Source organism: Sinohyriopsis cumingii, chromosome 12 (assembly GCF_028554795.1).
Source record: "Sinohyriopsis cumingii isolate HCF-2022 chromosome 12, ASM2855479v2, whole genome shotgun sequence".
Lineage (NCBI taxonomy): Eukaryota > Metazoa > Mollusca > Bivalvia > Unionida > Unionidae > Sinohyriopsis > Sinohyriopsis cumingii.
Genome location: NC_142972.1, coordinates 83,493,266 through 83,514,826, shown reverse-complemented (window position 1 = coordinate 83,514,826; position 21,561 = coordinate 83,493,266). Strand labels below are relative to the sequence as shown.

The following is a 21,561-nucleotide window of genomic DNA, read 5'->3' as shown; positions in this document are numbered from 1 at the left end:
CAAAGAACTCATTCTCATCCCTTTCCCCTGTACTATAAGATCTCTGGTGAATAGTCAGTGATCTGTACGAAGTGACTGGTGGATGGTGAGTGGTATGAGATGGCCAGTCACCAGAAAATTAACTTATGGGTAACTACACACTGACAGTTCACCGAGACAAAATGACTGCAATTGGCAACTAGTCACCATCCTACTGATATGTCTAAGCCTGGCTCACTGGAGTCAAAACTCAGAAGTGTGTGGTGCTGCTCCTCCCACTTGGAAGGGCATGACATGCTACGCCAAAAGTGTTAGATGCAGTATAGCTCCTCTTACGGAGGAGGGTACAACATACTATCCAGGATGCAGTGCAATTTGTCCATTGCATGAAAGAGCAACATGTTGCTATGAATGCTATACTTGTTAGGGTAAGACAATCTATTTACCAAATCTGGTGAAAGCTAAATCAGGAATAAAATATGGTCTGCAGAGTGATAACAAACTCGGTATATCACATTCAGAATCTCTTCACTGAATTCTGAGCATCAAGGACCTTATACAAGATCTTGATCGTGTTTACCTTACATGATTACTTTAAGTTCGATCAAGAGAAGATTAATAATATGGCTTCAATAATATACAAGTTAAGAAAAATACAAAGATGATTCAAACAAAATACAGTCAACAGGAAAATTGGCCTTCAAAATATTGACTGCCCAAGAAAATTTTAACTTTGTCAGTCAAACATCCTTGAGCTGATAACTCATTATGAAAGAATAAATAAAAAAATAAAAAGCTTAGACAGGAGACAATAAAATAATGTGCAAGTGAAAATATGAAATTCAGTTGCTAGCCGGCAATGAACCTTTAAAAAAATTCTGAACGCCTAGAAATTTAATATGCCACAAAGATCAGTAACATTGTTTCTTCTCCAAACAAAACAGTCCGGTGTCACTTCTTCATAATGCCGTGAATAAACTAAAGCGGACTGTGTTTCTGATATCCTCTTCCCAAATGACAACAAAGAGTTAAAGGGATTATTTTTCCAGGATTAAAAATAAGAAACACTTTCCAGATCTACAGTGAATTTCTGGCATTGTAGCTAAATATACAAAATCAATGATCTGTATAAGCCATTTGCAAAAAGTAGAATCTGCGATAGACAAAAGTCAAAACCATGTTATCAAGTCAGATAAAGACTTCATTGAATGAGGAGTACAAGACATGATTCATGGATTCTTATTCATGTATAGGTTTTTCCAGTATTATTTTACAGATTTTATGGTTAAACAAACACCATCGAGAAAATGGATATTATAGGTCTTAATGTGATATGCTTCTTGAATTAAAGGAGAATCTTGCCAGTGGATGAAATTTAGACAAGTATGGAACACTAAGACAAATACCATATATACCCCCTTGGTTAGAACCTACTGCAAACAGCAAAAACCCAGATCTGTCATTGCATAATGTGTTGGCAGACCTAGGTCTATGCAGTTAGTTATAAATAATCAGAACAAACAACATAGATCCTGATCTGCTGGTGCATTATGTTATGGCAGATCAGGGTCTATGTTGTTTGCAGTTGGAACTGACTTGTAAATGAGTATATATACAGTTTAAATTCTGTAATATCTACTTTAACAATTCATGGGATGTAATAAATGAGAAGTGCATCACAGACTGTAAAGTGTAGCTCAGAGAAACAACAGAAATAAGGTAGATCAATATTTCAGCATCATTAGATTCTGGCAAGTATTTAAATCCAGAATAAGGGCAACACAATAGTTTAGTAAATCACTGATGTACAGTTTTTTGTTGCAATGATTTTATTGTATATGTACTAACACATCTAAAACATCGATGTGTGTTACCAAACACAAAATATTGTAATGGTATCAAAGCACAAACAATACAAATACAGTACTCTCCAGCTGAAAAGGATGTTCAAATAAAACTACAGATAAAACATTTTGTACTGCATTTCATTAAAGAAATCCACAGGCCTTTGGGTCCGTATTTTCAATAGTTAGTTTGACTTTTAATATGTAACTGCAGTTATGGATTACTGAGACTGTTTAGAAAGGGTATTTTTTCAACATACAAAATTAAAATTTAATTATATTTATAATAAGTAAATCTGACAGGCACAGATATGCACAACACTGAGAACATATACATATTTTTCTTGTTCCTTTGTCTTTTGGAATTCCCAGTCAATTTCTAAACAACACACAGAGGCAGCTGATCTAAATTGGCCTGGGCATGGATTGAACCAACAAATCCATGGATTACAAGTTTGACACTCCACTGACTAAGCTAACACAGCTTCCAACAGGCTAGAAGACTATTTTAATATTGTAGAAAATGGCTGATGTAAATTTTCAGTAACATCTATACATGTTTTAAATGACTGGTCATTTTTAAAATGTTTATGATGCAACATCATAATGAAGGAGTAATACCATCAGTTATGTAAGCTGGTACAAGCCAATGTTAGTGAACGATAAATAATAACATCTCAGTCTCCTATGTGGTTATTTATTTATATCATTCTCACAATTTGATGTTATTCACATAAAGTTAGCCTGAATTTAGTTTTGAAACCCACTCATAATTAATTGGTAGCCTCATATCTGGCAGTGCAAGATGAGCAACAATTATAAAATTACTGTAGATCCTTCAAATTTAAAGTTATCTAAACTCCCATGCCAACTGAAACTATCCTGCAGTGGTTGGCAAATCAACTATGTACAGTTCCTTGGAATGGGCTAAAACAAAAATTCATTCATATAGCTGTCACATTTACAAAATGTAATAAACACTAATGTCTTGTCAGAATCAAAACTAATCCATTTAAAGATAATTTGACATTTTCATAGTAGACCATATACATGTATTCAGTATGGGTCTAGTTTTGCTGCCTGCAACATTATGCATGGCATTTTTTGTCTTAGTTCTGTCAGATGACTGCGACATGTATAGCTTTACTGACATGATCAACTGACTGACATGATTGCGACATGTATAGCTTTACTGACATGATCAACTGACTGACATGATTGCGACATGTATAGCTTTACTGACATGATCAACTGACTGACATGATTGTGACATGTATAGCTTTACTGACATGATCAACTGACTGACATGATTGCGACATGTATAGCTTTACTGACATGATCAACTGACTGACATGATTGCGACATGTATAGCTTTACTGACATGATCAACTGACTGACATGATTGCGACATGTATAGCTTTACTGACATGATCAACTGACTGACATGATTGAGACATGTATAGCTTTACTGACATGATCAACTGACTGACATGATTGCGACATGTATAGCTTTACTGACATGATCAACTGACTGACATGATTGCGACATGTATAGCTTTACTGACATGATCAACTGACTGACATGATTGCGACATGTATAGCTTTACTGACATGATCAACTGACTGACATGATTGCGACATGTATAGCTTTACTGACATGATCAACTGGCATGTGCAACATGCTGCTAGTAGAAGCTCACAAACATTCTGTTTTCTGTCTATGGTTCAAGCCATGTGCCAGTATACAGAGTTCAAAGTTTTCACTCTGCTGGGTTAGTCATACTGCTTGATTCCATGTCAGGATGGTGAGGTAGATGTATGTAATAACTGCATACATTCTTTTTTCCTTTCCTTTTTATTCTAGATCAATGTATAATTTCCATGACACAATGAATAACATAAAAATGTTAAGAATACATGAAAGAATATTTCTAAGAAAGGCCAAATGTATCTATAAAGTGTCCATTTCTGTCTACCTAAGCAACATATTTCACCAAAGCGATGGTGATGGTACTCCAAATTTGAGGTCCGTTAGAGGTAAAAATGACATTATTCCAAGGGCAAGAAATGTATTGTTTAAAAAAGTTTTCAATATACTGGTCCACTGGAATGGAAACAACAGGCAGGCTCCTAGAATTGTTTCGTTTTATAAATGATGTCTTAAATGGCTGAAATCTTAAACAATTGAACAGTTCTAGTAACATAAATACTGCCTACTTTGCTGTACTTTTGCATCATGGAATTTTTCAATACAGGCTATTTTATGTTTTATAAGTGTTTATGTGTTCACAGATGCCTGTGTGTATGATCCAGGCTTGATACTTTGATTTCTAGAGTCACTTAATTCTTTAGTGTCAAGCCAAATTTATCACATAATTTGTGCATAATGTATATATATTGTATATAACAGCTAGAAGGCCTCAAGGTAGAATCTCTAAATAAAGTCTTTATTATTATCATTATTACTATTACTATTATAATTATGTGTTTGATAGAGTAGTTTGTTAACTTGTTAGAAATGCCTGGACAGACATGTTGAACCTTACTGGCTGTAGATTATGCAATTGGTATATCCCATAAAGTTATCTTTCTCATTAATGTTGCTACTTGAGAGCTGTGCAACAGATTGGATGATTTATATTATCTTGTATTGAATGCAGTTTACTGTGGTCAAATTGGACAGATTTTATATTCTGGGGGTATCCTTTTTATTATGGAAGTCCCTGAGGTGTTCTTTTATTCTCACTTGGAATTTCCTTATATGGCTATAGTCTGACAATATAAACCTATTTTTTTTTACCCTCCTCCCCTATTGATTTAAATAATGGAAGCCTTTAATGTGATAAAAAGTGCAAGGAACTTAGTCAATTCATTCATTGATTTATAGTTTCTAACCTGAGTGTGAGTAGAGTGGCCCTAACACTGTCATCTTATGCGAGTTTCATGTTTAACGGAAGTTTTCAGTCTAATAGACGGACATGCTCGGATCCATTTCCAGTTTCTGGATAAGTCCATTTTCAGCAAAGGGGTGTATCACGACTACAGATGCACATACATAAGTCATCTGCTTCCGATATTTACAATGTCGAATCAAGCAAAGGAAAATAATGACAACTTTAAATTTGCTTTTCATGTAGATTTAACAAGTGGTTTAATTTCTATGCTCATATATGCAAAGGGATATAATTCCAAACTCTCAACGCTATGTAATTTACGCAACTGTTCAGCAGTTGCTGTACAGGATGAATAACATCATTATGTTGGCTGATGGAAATAAACTAGCCTATAGTGTTTGCAATATGGCGCTGTGTTAGTATGTAATGTTCGTTAAGCATGGCATGGTAGTGCCATTCTGGTCACAGTCAGGTTAGAAATTATAAATCAATGATTCAGTTGACTTAGTTATGTACACTTTTTATCATCGTTTTTTAAATCGATAGGGGGGTACAAACAAACGGGGATGTAGATTCAGACTATAACACGATTTCATAAACTTATGTCCGTTTTTTAAATGGAGGCAAACAGTCATACAATCGAGGTCTGATTTATCACATATTAGCCAAAACCGGGAGCCACTCGCTGTTGCTAGATGGTGTTATAGCTAATACCATATGTGGTTGATTTTGGGGTACATAGTCGAATATAGTCTAATATAACCTATCATAGTATAGCAATGTCGTCGAAACCGAAACTTTACCCCCCCCCTCCATGAACAGTACAGTACTGAGTAGTGTTTATAACAATTGATTTAGGGCTGAACACGGGGTCTTTTATTGTTGCTTATTTACACTTAAATGAATGCAACAATAAATAATAAAATACACACGTAACACTAAAAACACAAACGCACTTGCACGAGCTCCCGAGGGACTCACAATCACAGACCACCAACCCTATGATTATCTAAAAAGAGTATCAATGTACTACATCAGCAGCAGCGATATATTAAAATTTGTACCGTGATCTATTCATAAGTGTTGTTTGTAGCATTTAGTTGTCTTCGATAAGAAAAAAATATTCTCTTCGTTTATTTTCTTGGATTAGATACAAACATCCACATTGCAGCCATTTTGGAAAACCCCTTTATACGTCACATATTTTTGATATTGGGGAATCCACACTAAATTTGTCGACGTCATGGGGGATGGTGTACAAGATGGCGACAGTCGGGTGCAGTTCAATGCACAATGAAGAGATGGGGGACAAATGTGCCGCAAACTTTACTTTGTTGTGCAAGAAAAATGGAGTAAATCATAATTGCTATTGTGAGGAAAGTCTAAATTCACATCTCACTCTTCGATCTCAATTCTTGGATAAATTCAAACGTCTAAATGGCAATGTCAAAGCTCACAACAATAACTCGTTTCCCAGGCCGTCTATCCCAACATTGAGATCAAAGCGAGAAAGACATTCATCAGGATCAGAAAGCAAGCGAAAGCGACGGTCATCGAGACATGACAAGGGGGAGATAGAACAGGGGTGAGTGTTTAATCGAGTTCTAATTGTTTTGCATAGTTATATTGTTTTCATTCAAGTGTATGCAACGTGCTCAAGTGGCAGTCAAACAAATCCATTGTCTGGTTAGGGGGTCGTCTCAAAAGGGAAATATCATGGACAGTGTTTGAATTACATGTCAAAATGAGATGTATTCATATTGACTTTGAGATAAATATACGTATATAGATATTTTCTTGGTATCTCATCAGACAGTTCAGGCTAATATGTATCCAGGTACTTAATGTTATGGATCAATGTCCAAGCACTGACATAAACAGGAGGTACAATCTATCATAAGGGAAAATTAAAAACAGCTCTCTTGGTGTTGTAATTTTACCATGTCCAGAAAACAGAACAGACATTTATAAACTGTGATATCTGTAATCTGTGTTAATAGTTTCAGACACAATGCTTTATTTCTAATTTCTTTTGTTTGTGGATATATCCAAAGAGAATGTAAACACAGATGAAATACCAACTAATCGATGTTTTCATCTTTAGTTTCCAATATATCAAGGTATTCCATCTCATCAACAAATGGATCATACAAAGACATATTATATCAAAGAAATGCATCAGATTTAAATATTATCTAAAGACAAAACATTTTGTATATGATCATGGATGATTTACATTGTAAATGTCTATACTGTTAAGTGAATTTTGGCCCAGTGGACTTCTGAAGAAGGTTTTACTTTACAGCCATGTCATTTTCATTTATTTGTACAGTTGATGATGGAAATAGATTAAGAATGATTATTATCAAATGTCTTTAAAGAAAAACCCAATAACTATTGAAGAAATCAATCATTGCCCTGCCATGTTAGTCAGATCTACACTTATCTTTATTTTTGAGGGAAAGAGTTCCACCTTACATGTAATGTTTTTGCATGTCATTGCAAATTTGTCATGCTATTTTTTGAGTGAAATCATTTGCAATGATTATAATCATGAAAACATCAGAAAAGTTATATTTAACAAGGATAATTTTTTATGGAAAATATTCCTATTTCAGATTTATTTGCCGTATTCTCAGGTTCACCTTTATCAGGTCAGAACTTGCCACAACTAGTTAGTGGATTAAAGAGTTCATGATCTCTGCACATATTGCAAAATTATTCTTTTAGGTAACTCGTTCTGATACGGTATTTCAGTGTGACATGTACTCCATTTTGTTTAAATTTGTCGGCTTGTATCATTTAAAGTTGCAGGAAGTACAATTAACAAAATTGGTTTTGCTTCCAAAAGTAAGAAATTTGCCAGTACACTGTAAAGGAAACAAGGTATGAGCTGAGAATGGGAATTTTTTTGCACTTGAAAATCTGCAGTAGCAAGTTGCATCGAAGCTAGGGAACAATATGCTTATCAAGGCTGCAAGACTTTAGCACCCAGCCAGGGTCTGAGTCTGGGATGGGGGTGGAGGACGATCATGAAGGTAACATAGCAGAGATGTTTTTGCACACAACCAGGGTCTCAGTAGCTCTTATGGGAATCTGGTATTTTCTTTTTGTGCTTGTATTTTTATGATTTCCCTTTGTTCTGGAAAGTATGAGAGTATTCCAAATGAATCTGCTGGGGCTGAGATGTGTATCTACTTGGCATATGGAGTGTTGTATCTAGTCAGAGATAATAAAACAATACTAAGAATAGGGAATGCTGTGTCTTTGTCTTGCAAATGAACATGCACAGATAAAGAAAGATACCAGAAAGGACTACGGTAGTACTAAAGAAAATGATATGATTTTATTTGCTTTGGTAGTTTAGCTACCTTAACTTTGCTTTCTTTGCTGCAATATAATCTTCACATTATTGTAATAAATGTTTTATCAAGGGATAAAAGAGAAACATACTGACAAGTCAGGGCTCAAACAATTCTTAGTTGGCTACTTGCCCTACTGGGACAAATACCTTGGATCTTTGACTGCATTAGTTTGACTAGTCTACTTTAAATGCTTCTTGTCGAATCGGATGAGTATCTTGAAAAATGACTTCCCCATCCAAGTCACTGCTCATAAATATGACCAGATGAGTTGGAATTTGTTTGGCCGTGCATGTTTGAATATTTGGTTTGCTTGAAAAGAATGAGTTGCACCATGGAATTGGCAGTTCAGATCTTGGTAATTTTCAATGTAACTTTTCACTCATTATGTATTTCTACTTTTTGTTTTATGAATAATTCTCATTTTCTCTGAATTACATTTCTTTTCAAGCTATTAATCCAATTAATAAATGATAAATTATATATTTTGCAAGCCCCTCCCCACACATGATTGTGTCCTTTTTTGTGTCATTAATGCAACCTGGAAAATACATTACAATAGAGGCTGTCTGTGACCTTGCACAGCAGTCTGCAGTACAGGCATTGAATGTCTTGATTGCAAAAGATGTTAACCATGCAAGTAGATTGAATTATAGGTAAGGTTGCCTTATATTACATTATTTTATATCTAATAATAATTATAATAAGATGAGAGCCTTGGCCATAACTGCCTTAAAAGGGCCTTAATAAGGGGCCATCTTATAGTGATGTACCATATATGATCAAAGTATTACTTACAAAGCTCAAGCTCAGTCTCTAAATACACATCCACATATGACAGTGAGACCAAGGAAAGGGAGTCGGTGGGATATTGGACTGAAAATTGCAGAAAAACTCACAATCTTGCATTCAGGTTGCAACACTGTTTTATGATTGCAGCATCACATGAATGAACATTATGCAGGGACAGTTCTGTGGTATTATTTATGGCTGCCTGGTAACCCAAATTTCCATTCAAAATTAAAATCGGAAAGTAGAAAATCTTGCTCATCAGAGCTTTTTCCTGCATTCCATATATGTTGTTGGCTCATAACTGTCATAATTTCCTTATCCAGAAGGAATCTTGATCATACAAAAGCTTGATGTTACTTCTAAGCGCGTTATATATTCCAGTCCTCCAATGTGTTTGCATCATTGAAGAACTGACAAATGATCAGACAGCTGCTTCATTTCCATAGCAATGGACGTGTATTCCTTTATTAATAACATTTTGTATCTAGCTGGTGGCATATTACATACTGGTAATTACCATTACACATAATTTGCTCAGTTCATCACCAGGCTTGAGATTTGTTTGTCAGTATATTCTGGGAGTCACATGATCATACAATGAAATGCTGAATGACTTTTTCAATGATTTCACTTCTAATTCCTGTTCTTGTCTAATGTTCTAGTTCATGCATAATTATTGAAAAGGGAATATTATTTTTAATTATGTTTAGTATTTTTGATAAAAAGGCACATGTTTGGTCGGTAAATATGCCAGACAGTATTCCTGTTGCTTAGAAAAGAACAAACTAAAGGTACCATGTCTGTCATGTAAATATGCCAGAGAGCATTCCTTTCCCTTAGACAAGAACAGAGCTGCAATTCGATCTTAAAAAACTAAAGGTACCATACAGTTGTAAAGTACTTATATTCCAATAAAATGTGTAAGTAACACAGAATTAATCCATTGTGTAGCCTAAATTTATATTATGTTTAAAAGACAGACATTTGTTGGTTACAGATCCTCCATCTCTTATTATCTCATATTAAGTATTATTTTCTCATATTAAGTACCTGTTCTGATAAAAAATACAGATATTTTTATGTCAAACACTACAACTGCTGCTACTTCTGTGTATACAGCTGCCAACACTACAAAACATTTTTACAAAACAAGAACAAAATTATATACCAGTTACTAAATTTATGCTTACACTATGTACAAACCGTTATAATAATTTGAATCAGCTATAAAGGAACAATTGCAAGAAATTTTACAGGAGTGATGAAGGGTAAGAGGTTTAAAAATGCCAGAAGCCTTTATTTATAAAATTCCAAAGCTACTCGTTTTGTGTTGTGAAAATTCCCAAGACTAGGGATGGTGGCCTCAAAAAAGTTTTTGAGTATTATATCTGGCATACACAAATGGATGACATCTCTTCAACTGGGTGATGTATATTAAAATTTTAACTTTGACCTTGGTTTTGATTTGTGCATATTAAGCAAAATACTACAGAAGGTTGAGATGACTGTAGTCAGGACAACAACAGAACATTAAATGGTTTCTGGAAATTTGATCCTGGAAAAAATTTCATTTTGATCAATTTGCGTAATAAAAAGAATTCTCATTGTGTATATTAATTCATAATGTTTTTTTTGTTACCATTGATATTAAAAAAGGTAAAGTAATGTCAGTTGTGGAACTGTAATGGTTAATTAATTGGACTGGTTTTGGTGATGTAAAAATTACAAGAACAAAAATAATGATAATGATATCACATGTAATATTAGTAATGCAGATTTATCATGATGGGACATTTTCTATCAGTGTCACTTTCTGTCAGAATGTTGTAAAACATGACATGAATGACCAAAATACATCTCAACTGTGACCACATTTTAAGATAATATTTGCACATAGCTGCAGTCACATGCAAAGGCAATGTTGTGTCAAGTAAAACTGACTTAGAGATTGATGTTATGCATAAAAGAATCTTGAATGCTGACACCAGTGGGTTGCAGAATGATTAAAATATATATCTTTTTGTATACATACTTTTATAGCTATGAATGTGCTTGACTAGTTAATTGCTGTGTTTGCTGTTATTTAATTTGTTTCGAAATGTGGAAATTAGACACTGATTTTCCGTATGAAGTCAATCAAATTTGAGTAAGATAATGCACATGATGTAATAGATAGCCCATCCTGTATATACTCTATTCTGTAGGTCAGGTACAAGTGTAAACTACATAGATACTAATTTTCCATTGCTAAATATGCTGGTAGATCAAGGTCTATTATGTTTATTCTACTTATTAATTCTAACAAACTACATAAACCCCGATCTGCCATCGCGTTATGTGCCAGAAGATATGGATCTGTGCAGTTTTATTTCAACTTATACAAGAGTATGTTTGGTATGTATAATGCCAAACTATTCCTGTAGATTCTGTTTTTCTTCACAAAACATTATTGGTACTGAATGGCATGAAGTGTTTGCATTTGCCAGTCACTGTCATCTCACCTCTGTTCAAGTCTTGTGCTTGGCTGATGTGGGTACGTGAGAAAGCTTGGCAGTAGCTTCCCAAGGGTCAGTGGTTCTTACTGGGATTTTCCTTGGTTCTTTCTCTTCCACTTATTGTGACTGCCATGTATAGCCTATTTTGTGCTGAAAATGGCATTATACAGTACCTATGACAGCTACTAACAAAACATTTTTAGACATAACATGAGATGTGATGAATGTGTTAGGACATGATTTTCTAAGAAACTTGTTGCAATGAGGTATATCTCTTTATTTCAAAACTTTGTGTCCAGTTTGTTTTATTAATGTTTTCAAAATATATTTTTTTACTGTACACAATTGTTATAATCATTCTCTCTCTCTATCTCTCTCTCTCTCTCTCTCTCTATATATACATATATATATATATATATATATATATATATATATATATATATATATATATATATATCTGAAGTAATTCTGTGGTAAATACCTGGAGCAGACTAATTTTGTTTTAAGATTCCATGTGATTCAGCATCTTCGCTAGCAAAGGTTCTAATAACCCTTTCTAGACCTTGGCATATCAAGCAGATATTTCTGTGCCTCAGATCTGTGAATTTCATTGGATGCATTGCATCCAATCAAAATTAATTTGTTCAAATTTGAACACTTCCAATGTGATTGAGACAAGGGGAGCACACAACTTGAATGGACTGATACAAAAGCAGTTTTTCAGTGGACGTACAATGCACCACTGTTGGTTAGTTAGCATTACATACAAAGGGAGGCAACAAATGAAATTGAATAGATGTCACTAGTAGAATGCACTAATATATAGCTTTTTGATCTGCCAAGGTGTAGATAGGGTTATCAGAATCTTGGCTCACAAAGATGGTGATGGTGATTCAGCACCAGTTGTAATTTTTGATGCCAACTGAAGATGTCCCCTAGTTATTGAATCTGATTTACTGGTATTAACTATATAAATATTGCTGCTCTTATTGGTTACAGATGGTCATACTAATCCAGTCTAAATATTAATAATAATGATGAACAAATTGTGCCAATAGATAGGTCCAAAGTATAATGTTATGTTTAAATTTTGATACGGTCCCTGAAGCCTTAAATGTGGCATGGTCACTGTTACAGGGTCAAACAGTTGGCCTTCATTGGTTGAACAGATCAATTTAGCAGACTTTATATGCATGACTTGTCTTTCAGGGGATAGAGGTTTGGATTTACAATAGTTTTATTGGCTATTTCCTGCATACTGTGGTTTGTTATCTTGGATCCCCAAAAGATGGTATTCTTTGTGTCCATTAACAGCTATTACTTGGGGTCTAAATTTAAGGAAGTGACAGTCATTGGATTTAATTACTACAGGGTAATCATGAATGAGGGTCAGGATCCTGTGCATTGAAGTAACTTAGTGAGATTTAGAAAGGAACAGACACAATCAGAGTATGATGCATTACGACAATCACATGTTTTCATCATCAGGAAACAAAGATGTCAGAGGAAATAAAAATCTCTTTTGAACCATAAAATGGAGCCACTTTTGACATAGACAGTTGATGAAACTATATAAACAAGGAAGCGTATGTTGAAATACTACTTACAGACTTCATTGGAAACTCTTGTATATTCACTTCCCCATGGCCATTTTGTGTCATGTTACATGTCTGACATTAAAGTTCTGGTTACAGTACCAAGTATATATGTTTTACCTTATCCCATGAAAACAACATTTAGAAAGGTGATAGTACAAACGCATCATATTTTTTGTTACTATCAGTAAGCTTCTATTTCGTTAAAAAAACTTCAAATATGTACTCTCCAAAACTTGACTATATAATTACATGACAATATTAGTTTAGTCACGACACTTAATTAGATTCACTAAATTTTATTGTTCTCACGACACTTAATTAGATTCACTAAATTTTATTGTTCTAATTTATGAAAAGTTGTGCAGTGAAATTTAGCAACTTCCATCATGTTCATGTGCATGTATTTTCAGTTAGTTATGAAAAGTTATTTAAAAGAAGCTTTTAAATTTAAATTATGTTGTAATTTTAACATTTGACAGATTATCTATCAAAAAAATGAAATTTAAAATCTCCCAGCTGAAACATATTTCATTTTTAGACCCATATTGTATGTATGAAGAATATCAGGAAGTAAATGCTGATAAGAATGAACCATTGAATGGAATATCAGTCATAAATTCATAAACTATTGAATTGAATTGACTATCAGTCATAAACTAGAAGATAATGACCACATAAGCACTATCATTACATTCCTCTTTTTAAAAACAAATTTGGCAGAAAATACGCTTTTTAAAATACAGTATTTTCGAAACATAATTTTAAACTTTTGTCACATGCTTTAGTGATTTGTCATTCAAATAATTGTTGGTAAGAAAATATTCTTTTTTTGTGCTCTTTGTGGTATTATTAAAGCCAAAGGTGTGACCTTTACCAGATCTGATTAAAAATCCAATATCCACTGTCCTAAGATCTGACAGCAACCGCTTAGGGGTCATGTTCTGGTGACCTTTGAATTAGTTAATGGAAATGCAGCTATAAAAAATCTGAAAGTGAATTAAATTCTTCAGAACAGATTGATGCACTTCAACCACACTGCTAAGTCTCCCAAATGCAAAGATATAAGACTTCATCTGATTGGTTGATAAAATTAGAAATTATGACAATAATATTGGTCACCAGAATATGACCGCTAAGCGGTCACTGTCAATTATCTTCACTGAGGACAGTGGAGATTCAATTTTAATCAGATTGTTTCAGTATATGAATAAGATTAAAATCAAGGGAAAGGATCATTTAGATGCTGGGATATCAAATGTTTTTATCATCTGCATTTTATTTTTCTCTTAATTATAAATTTTGTTATAATAAATATTTCCCAATGAAGTAAAATATCATTGTTCACATTGAAACATACTGAAATTCAGTCATGATATTTATATTTTCTTTAATATTACAATGCCACAAAGATTACTGTGAATAAACTAAACAGGCTTTGATAGTAATTACGATATATACTTGCTTACATTAGTCAGGTCCAATTGCAAATGGCATAGACTCAGACTAAGTAACACAGCAATATTCTATAAGTCATTTTTATATTAGATATACATCATTGTAACATCACCCTCTTAGCAAGAGGGGTGGTTAATTTGATTTGGCTGGCATTATCTAGAGGATGACCTCCCTTGATATTAATGCCTGGTGGGAGTTTAAAAAAATAGAATTTCAACAGAGAACTGAACAAGAATTTTGGGAAGAAATAATGCAATACGAGACCCGTTATACAAGAAAAATTAAAAAATTAATCAAAACAAATTAATAGTAGTGTCTGATTTGGATGTATTTCATCATAATAACAAGTGGTGAAAAGAGCACAATGTCCAGACTGATTGCATCACCTTCCAATTGTGACCATGTATCAGCGTCTTTCTATTTCCTCAAGCCTTCCTGTTTTCTATGCTTCACCCCTTCCTGGACTTCCGAATCCTTTATTCTGAATTCGTCACTTTTTTTCTTCTTCGGACTAACATCTTTGGACAGTCTCTTCCCAGAAAGCTTTCCTTAAAGGACAAAATTACCCCTAAATATCTGTATGTACCACTTTCTACACGTACATAAATTCCCTCTTTTACATTACTCAGAAGCATACTAGCTATCCACACTGCATAAATTCTGAGCTAATCTGATAGAATGTCACCCTCGCTTCGCAGCGACAGGTCATAATTAACACATTAGCAGTATATCTATTGTTACCATATCTCTTTACCTATGCTACCACATGCTCGATTGCTATTGCATAAAATTCACAAAATTCTAGCTCACAGCAATCCCTAACGTACAAGATTTTTTAAACATTACAAACTCAGATATAAATATGCGATTATCGTTAACTCACAGTAATCAGTATTGTCCTAACAGACGAAGGAAATTAATTCATATAACCCTATGAAATCCTGCACATATGAAAACTTGGATAGCATGCAATCGTCAGTACTATCAGTGAAATAGTAAATGAAGAGATAAATTGCACAACAACTCTAGCATTAACAGATTTCCATGAAATTGAATAAACGATACATAATTTGAATCCTAGTCATATCAAACACATTTGCATAAAACAAACAATATCAAAAGAAAATTACGTGGGAAATTAAAATTGAGTACATTGATGGTGTTCTTTTTCAGAAATTTTGTGTCCTTGCACTAAACCCTGTCTTTTCTTACAAGATAGCCACCTGGTCTCCTTTTCTTGTTTAACGAGGAAAGCACTATTCTTTTTAGGCATCCTCAGAGCTGCTTCTCTGCTTTCAGGAAATATAAGACTAAAGAATTTTGGTTAAGGTCATCACTTTAAATTTACATTACTTCTAAAGTGTATGCCTTAATTTACTCTGGCCAATCTTAGGCATTGGTTCCTAAATTTTTCCCAAGATAATAATTTCTTTCATCAGATCTCAGAGAGCATAGAATCTGTGAAGTATGGGGCATATCAATTTCGCTTTGAAAATGATAATTTGACATGGGTTCCTATCAAGTGGTGATGGTTAGTAGTACAAATGTTTACTTTCTCAGGACAGGGTAGCAATGCTTTGGTCAATCTCTAAATTCTATCCTTTCAAGTTTTAACACTGATATGGGGTAGAAAAGAAGAAAGGTCGAAGTGGCTCTTCACAAAGACTTTTCTGGCTTAAATGTGATAAAATTTGAATGCTCAATGCATTCAACTTTAAGGTTCAGTACAATTCAAAATTCAACATTTTACAATCATATACTGAAAAGAATTAAATTTATTATTTGATTCATTGCTGAATTAAATGAACTTATCATGCATTTATTAGCTACTTTTGTGATATTTTTTACTAGATCTTAAACGAATTAAAAATTTAAAACTACATGTATGTTCAAGTATTTGTGGAAAAGAAAATCATCCCATATATTTATGCTATTGGACAAAAATGGAACTGTACTGTGAACATGGTGAGGAAGAAACCCAAATTAGAAAAAGGTTTATGGTACTTGTACCTACATTTATTTTAAGTATGTTTCACAGTGGTACATCTGCACAACTCGTGATACATACTGAATAAGCTCTGTATTTTACTCCCTGATTGGAAGTAATTGTATTTTTAAAATTTGATGGGATGCTTTTTATGAAAATTGCCAAGTACAACCATATGTTAAAAGACTGGTTCTTAATCAGCACTCTAATAATGATGTCTTTTGGAATGTATCAGACAGCTTAGTAACTAAGAATAATTCAGAGTACGTTTGATATTATGGCTCTGTTTGAGTGAGTGTTGTCACAAGGATCAGATGCATGGAAGGTCACAAACTTGATATGATAGCATTGTTTAATTGATTGAACACACCATCGTATGGCATTGACCATGCTTGTAGGAGTGAGGTATTGACATCTTTGTACTAAATTATAAAATTTAATTGTTTTGTATACTTTAAATATATTTTCAAATTTCTTTATGTTTTTTTTAATTTAGTTTTGTTTATCTGTAAAGCTCACAACTGCTGTTTCTATAGTAATGAGCGATATTAGTTCCGAAAGGGCACAATATCATGTAATACAAATATTGCCATGCCTTTCAAATGGCATAATATCATGTAAATCAAATATTGCCATGCCTTTCAAATGGCACAATATCATGTAATACATATATTGCCATGCCTTTCAAATGGCATAATATCATGTAAATCAAATATTGCCATGCCTTTCAAATGGCTTAATATCATGTAATACATATATTGCCATGCCTTTCAAAACTGTATTGGTAAGGTCTGTTGCTAAAAGCAGAACTAATCTAAGGCCAAACACAAAAATATGGTTTTAAAAAAAATTAACATTAAATGTATGTTTTAAAATAATGATCTACCTAGCCCAATTTTAAAACCAGTACAATAGGAACTGCACTTGTTTTTCATTTTTTTTGTTTGGCCTAACCACAAATGACAAGCTCCTTAATTCATCAAACAGGGTGTACTGTGTACATTTTGTGCTAAAGATTTGATGTTTCAACCCAAGAGATGTGTAGTGACCAAATAATTTATCTTGTGGCTGTACATATTAATAGGGTTTACATATTTGTGGTCAGGTAGTTGAAAGGGATCAGCCCTACAATGTGACTCACACATGTACAAGGATGGCACTGATGGCATGTCATTTTCAGCACTATTACACTTTGAATACATGCCCTCTTGAATCTTGTTTGTTTGCCCAAAACCTTTTTCCAATATGTATTTTCTGCTTCCTTTTCAAGGTTTTTTTTATAATATTGTTGTGTTTTTTTTTGCTCCTTTAGGAAACAGGTTTTACTTGAGGAAATTATAGTGGAAACATTTTCATAGACCAACTATATTGGTAGGTGCTAAAAATTAGTTAAGGAGGGTTCCAGTTCAAGACGTATTATTTTATATCTTAAAATATGCAGTTTCTAGCAATTTTTCACTTTAAAGTGAACTCTCTAACTGAAAACAGATCCCCCCACTCCATCCCACATTGACACATTGAATTCCACTTTAAATCCACACCTGTCGTATAGTTTATGTTCATATCATTGTTTATTGTACTTTAGAACTAAAATAATGCAGCACAAAATAATAAGACCCAAGAATAAACAACCTTTTCAGGAATAAACAGAGCTTTATGACTGCTTGCTATTTAATCAAACATCTTTAACATTTTCCATCTAGACAGACAGGTACTTGAACTGAAATTGCAGAAATATATATTGGTTTACAGATTTTACAGAGTTGAAACTGTATCTTAAAAGAAGTCTCTGAAACCAAGTATAAAGTTTCAGACTTACTTCCATGCTGATTTACCAAAATAAAATTTCCACTGAAAACATCTGAGTTCATCAGATTAACAAAGGCAAATAATTGAGTCCAAAACACCAATAAAAAGTAACATGAAAGGGCAAAAAGCTAGTCAATTTTTTTTATCTTGTTTATCTTATGCTATTGTGCTATAATACTGGGCATAAACTTGAATGCATCCAATTTTCACTTGGCAACTATGTAATATGTGTACTTATATCTGTAATTTCTACACTATATCTTCTTGGCTGGAGGCTTGAGAAGCCTTGAGTATCCTGCATATATATGATACCATCATGTATTTCACTGTTCTGGAGATTCTTCTTATGTTGGTTCGGACATATAAGCACTGATATTATTATTTTAGAAAACACTTGTAACTGGTCAAGACAGGGTGTTGTCAATAACTGAAGAGCATTGAACTTTAGAAAATGCATTATGACAAATTAATTTAGGTCTATGGACATGGACAGTACATTGTCACAGTTCTTTTTATTTTTATTAGTCAGGATTATTAGAATTTATTTGCAATGTTTTGAGTTGATTGATTAAATGAAACCAAAACTATAAACTGTTAAGATTATTGTTTACCAAGATCAGTGCAGAGGAATTTGCAGGTTGTTTTTTTAAATGTTAATTTCCCTTTCTCCACTGAACATTCAGTTGCATTGTTGTTTAGCCTGGCTTGGTGGCAGGGTGATACAGCGATTGCTTTGGCATCAGTGTGCATGTCCATCCATGCATCCATCCGTCTATACCCAAAATTAACCTCAGTGTTACAGCTTTTTGCTTTCCCTTGATTGTTTGCTTTTTTCAAGCTCTGTAACAGGAGTGCTTGACAAAAAGGGGGTATTTTACCACATGTAGCATTCACACAAGTGCCAGTGGCCTAGACCAGGTAGCACACATACAACTGCAAGCGATTTTGACAAAGCAGAATACTTACCAATGGCAATGGTGTAGACCTGGTACTGGTAACGTGCACACACACTCACATACACAAACTGCCAGTGTATACCAGATATAACACATTATTGACCTAGACCTGGTAACACACACACACACACACACACACACACACACTCACACACACAAACTGCCAGTGTATACCAGATATAACACATTATTGACCTAGACCTGGCAGGACACAAAACTGTCAGCAGCCTATACCAGGTACCATTCACACAATTGCCATTGACCCAGACCTGGTAACACACACACACACACACACACACACACACAACTGTCAGCAGTCTAGGCCATTATTAGGATCATTTGACTCACCCTGCTAACCTAATGTCCATCATATAATGTTTATTGGTGATTTTTGTGGACTGCTGGGCAGATCCACTGTGGCCCAATTGACAGCTGACACACAATTACCTCATTATCTCCTGTTTGTCTGAGTGCTCAGTAACAGAACTCCGACATCTAGAGATTTATGTCAATATAACACCATGTTTAGTCTCATCCTGCTAAAACTTTGATAGTCTGTCCAGTTTTAACAAGTGTCTCATCGGTGTCATTCAAGTACATGTATAAATGCAGTTTCATTAATGACTCAGTCATGAGATTCACTATGTATACAAATTTTTCTTGTTTAGCAGTACCATTCAGTGTGTGTATATATATATATATATATATATATATATATATATATATATATATATATATATATATATATATATATATATATATGCAAGTTATCATTAGTAATTCATCAGTACTGTTCAAGTATATATGCAGTTTCATTAGTGACTCGGAGGTCAGGGGCCCTGGATGGATGAGTGGTCTAAGGTGATTGCCTGTACAGAGCTCTGACATCTCACCTCTGTCCATGTGGTTTCGAGTCACAGGTTCAACCATTAAGAGTAAATGAGAAAGCCTGCTTGTGCATTTCATTTCTTGTGTGTTGGTAGTTCTTCCCAGCTTCTTCACCAGATATACTAGATGTCATCAAAGAAAAACAAAAATGATCAGGAATGAGCAGTGCTGGTTCTTAAATTGTAAATAAAGTTGTATTTGCAGAACTTTTTCACTTGATGGCCACAACATTTCCATTATGGTGTTTCTAGGTAATAACACATGGACTGCATGTCGCCAGCAAAAACTGGCATACTTTCCAGGGATTTTTCGATAAGGTTTGAAACTTCTTGAATTTGTGTAGATATTAGATTTGACCTTTAGGGTATCCTATATACATTGTTCAGAAAAAAAATATACTCAGATAAATGATTTCTGTCTGAATTTTACAGTGCATAATGAAGCAGAAAATTAGTGATGATTCTAATCTTAATTAATTAATTAATCCTTCTGCTACATCAAAAGTGATATGTAAGGATTTAGAAAAACTGAAATGAGGTGGGGAGAAGAAAAAGCTTTGTTGCAGCTGTCAGTCACCTTTTGTAAAAATCTATGTAACACCTGTTTTGGGCCTGTGTTGTAAATTGTATAGTTGCAATTCACTAATGGAGTACTAGTAAGGAGACTAATTGAGTACCGTATATACTTGCTGATAAAAAGAGTAAAACTGCAAAATGCACAGACCAAGATCTGCTATCGCAGAATGTGCCGGCAGATCTGAGTCTGTGCAGTTTGTTAGCAGTAATCAGTAGAAGAGACAACACAGACCCTGACCTGATGGCGTATTATGATAAGGCAGATCTTGATGTTTGCGGTTTGACTCGACTTATAGGCGAGTATAAATGGTAATTGTTTGGCTGTCTCAAAGTTAAGGATCTAAACATATTTTCCCTTCCAAATAGAAGTCTTTCATAGGCAACCATAATTGTTCTGTTGGTGAAAAAAAGAAGAAATCAGTTCAGTAAATAATTGATTTGTAAAATCTATGAATAAAGCTTTGCTTCTAAATGAAGAAATTGTATACCACGGATATGTTTAATAATCCTGAAGTAGAAAAATGGGTACATGTACATAAAACCTGTCTTGAAACAGTTCATGGTACAATCTTAGAATTATTATCTGTCATTTTGAACAATGAAAAACTTTTTTGTTCAAGATATTTGATAGGGTTTATTTTGTAACTGTTACTGGCATGTTATGTTGTGAGTTTAATGCCATTTTTCAGTACATAATAGGCTATACATGGCGGCCAGTATAACTAGTGAAGGAAAAACCCAGGAAAACCGGTCCTGTAAAAGAGCCATTGCCCCATGGGATTCAGCTATTGTCAAGCTTTTTCACATACCCACACTGACCAAACTTGAAACTCTGAACCCCACGTGGACAGAGGTGAGATAGCTGTGATTGGTAAAGGCAAGCAATTTAGACCACTTGGCCACCAGAGGATGTTCATGGCATGTGAT

General features: G+C 34.1%; 2 protein-coding genes across 2 annotated transcripts in view; one reads left to right on the top strand and one right to left on the bottom strand.

Moving 5' to 3' along the window:
• Window positions 1–5,902, bottom strand: part of LOC149786872 (uncharacterized) — a 91,821-nt gene extending 85,919 nt beyond the window's left edge. The window contains exon 1 of the mRNA XM_089977381.1: window positions 5,782–5,902. The gene's annotated coding sequence lies outside the window, so the exon portion shown is untranslated. The remainder of the gene's footprint in view (window positions 1–5,781) is intronic.
• A 66-nt stretch (window positions 5,903–5,968) lies between these two features.
• Window positions 5,969–21,561, top strand: part of LOC149786871 (zinc finger protein aebp2-like) — a 192,703-nt gene continuing 177,110 nt past the window's right edge. Inside the window, exon 1 of the mRNA XM_089977380.1 lies at window positions 5,969–6,302. Within this exon, the coding sequence (XP_089833506.1) occupies window positions 5,980–6,302 (323 nt within the window). The 5' untranslated portion in view covers window positions 5,969–5,979. The remainder of the gene's footprint in view (window positions 6,303–21,561) is intronic.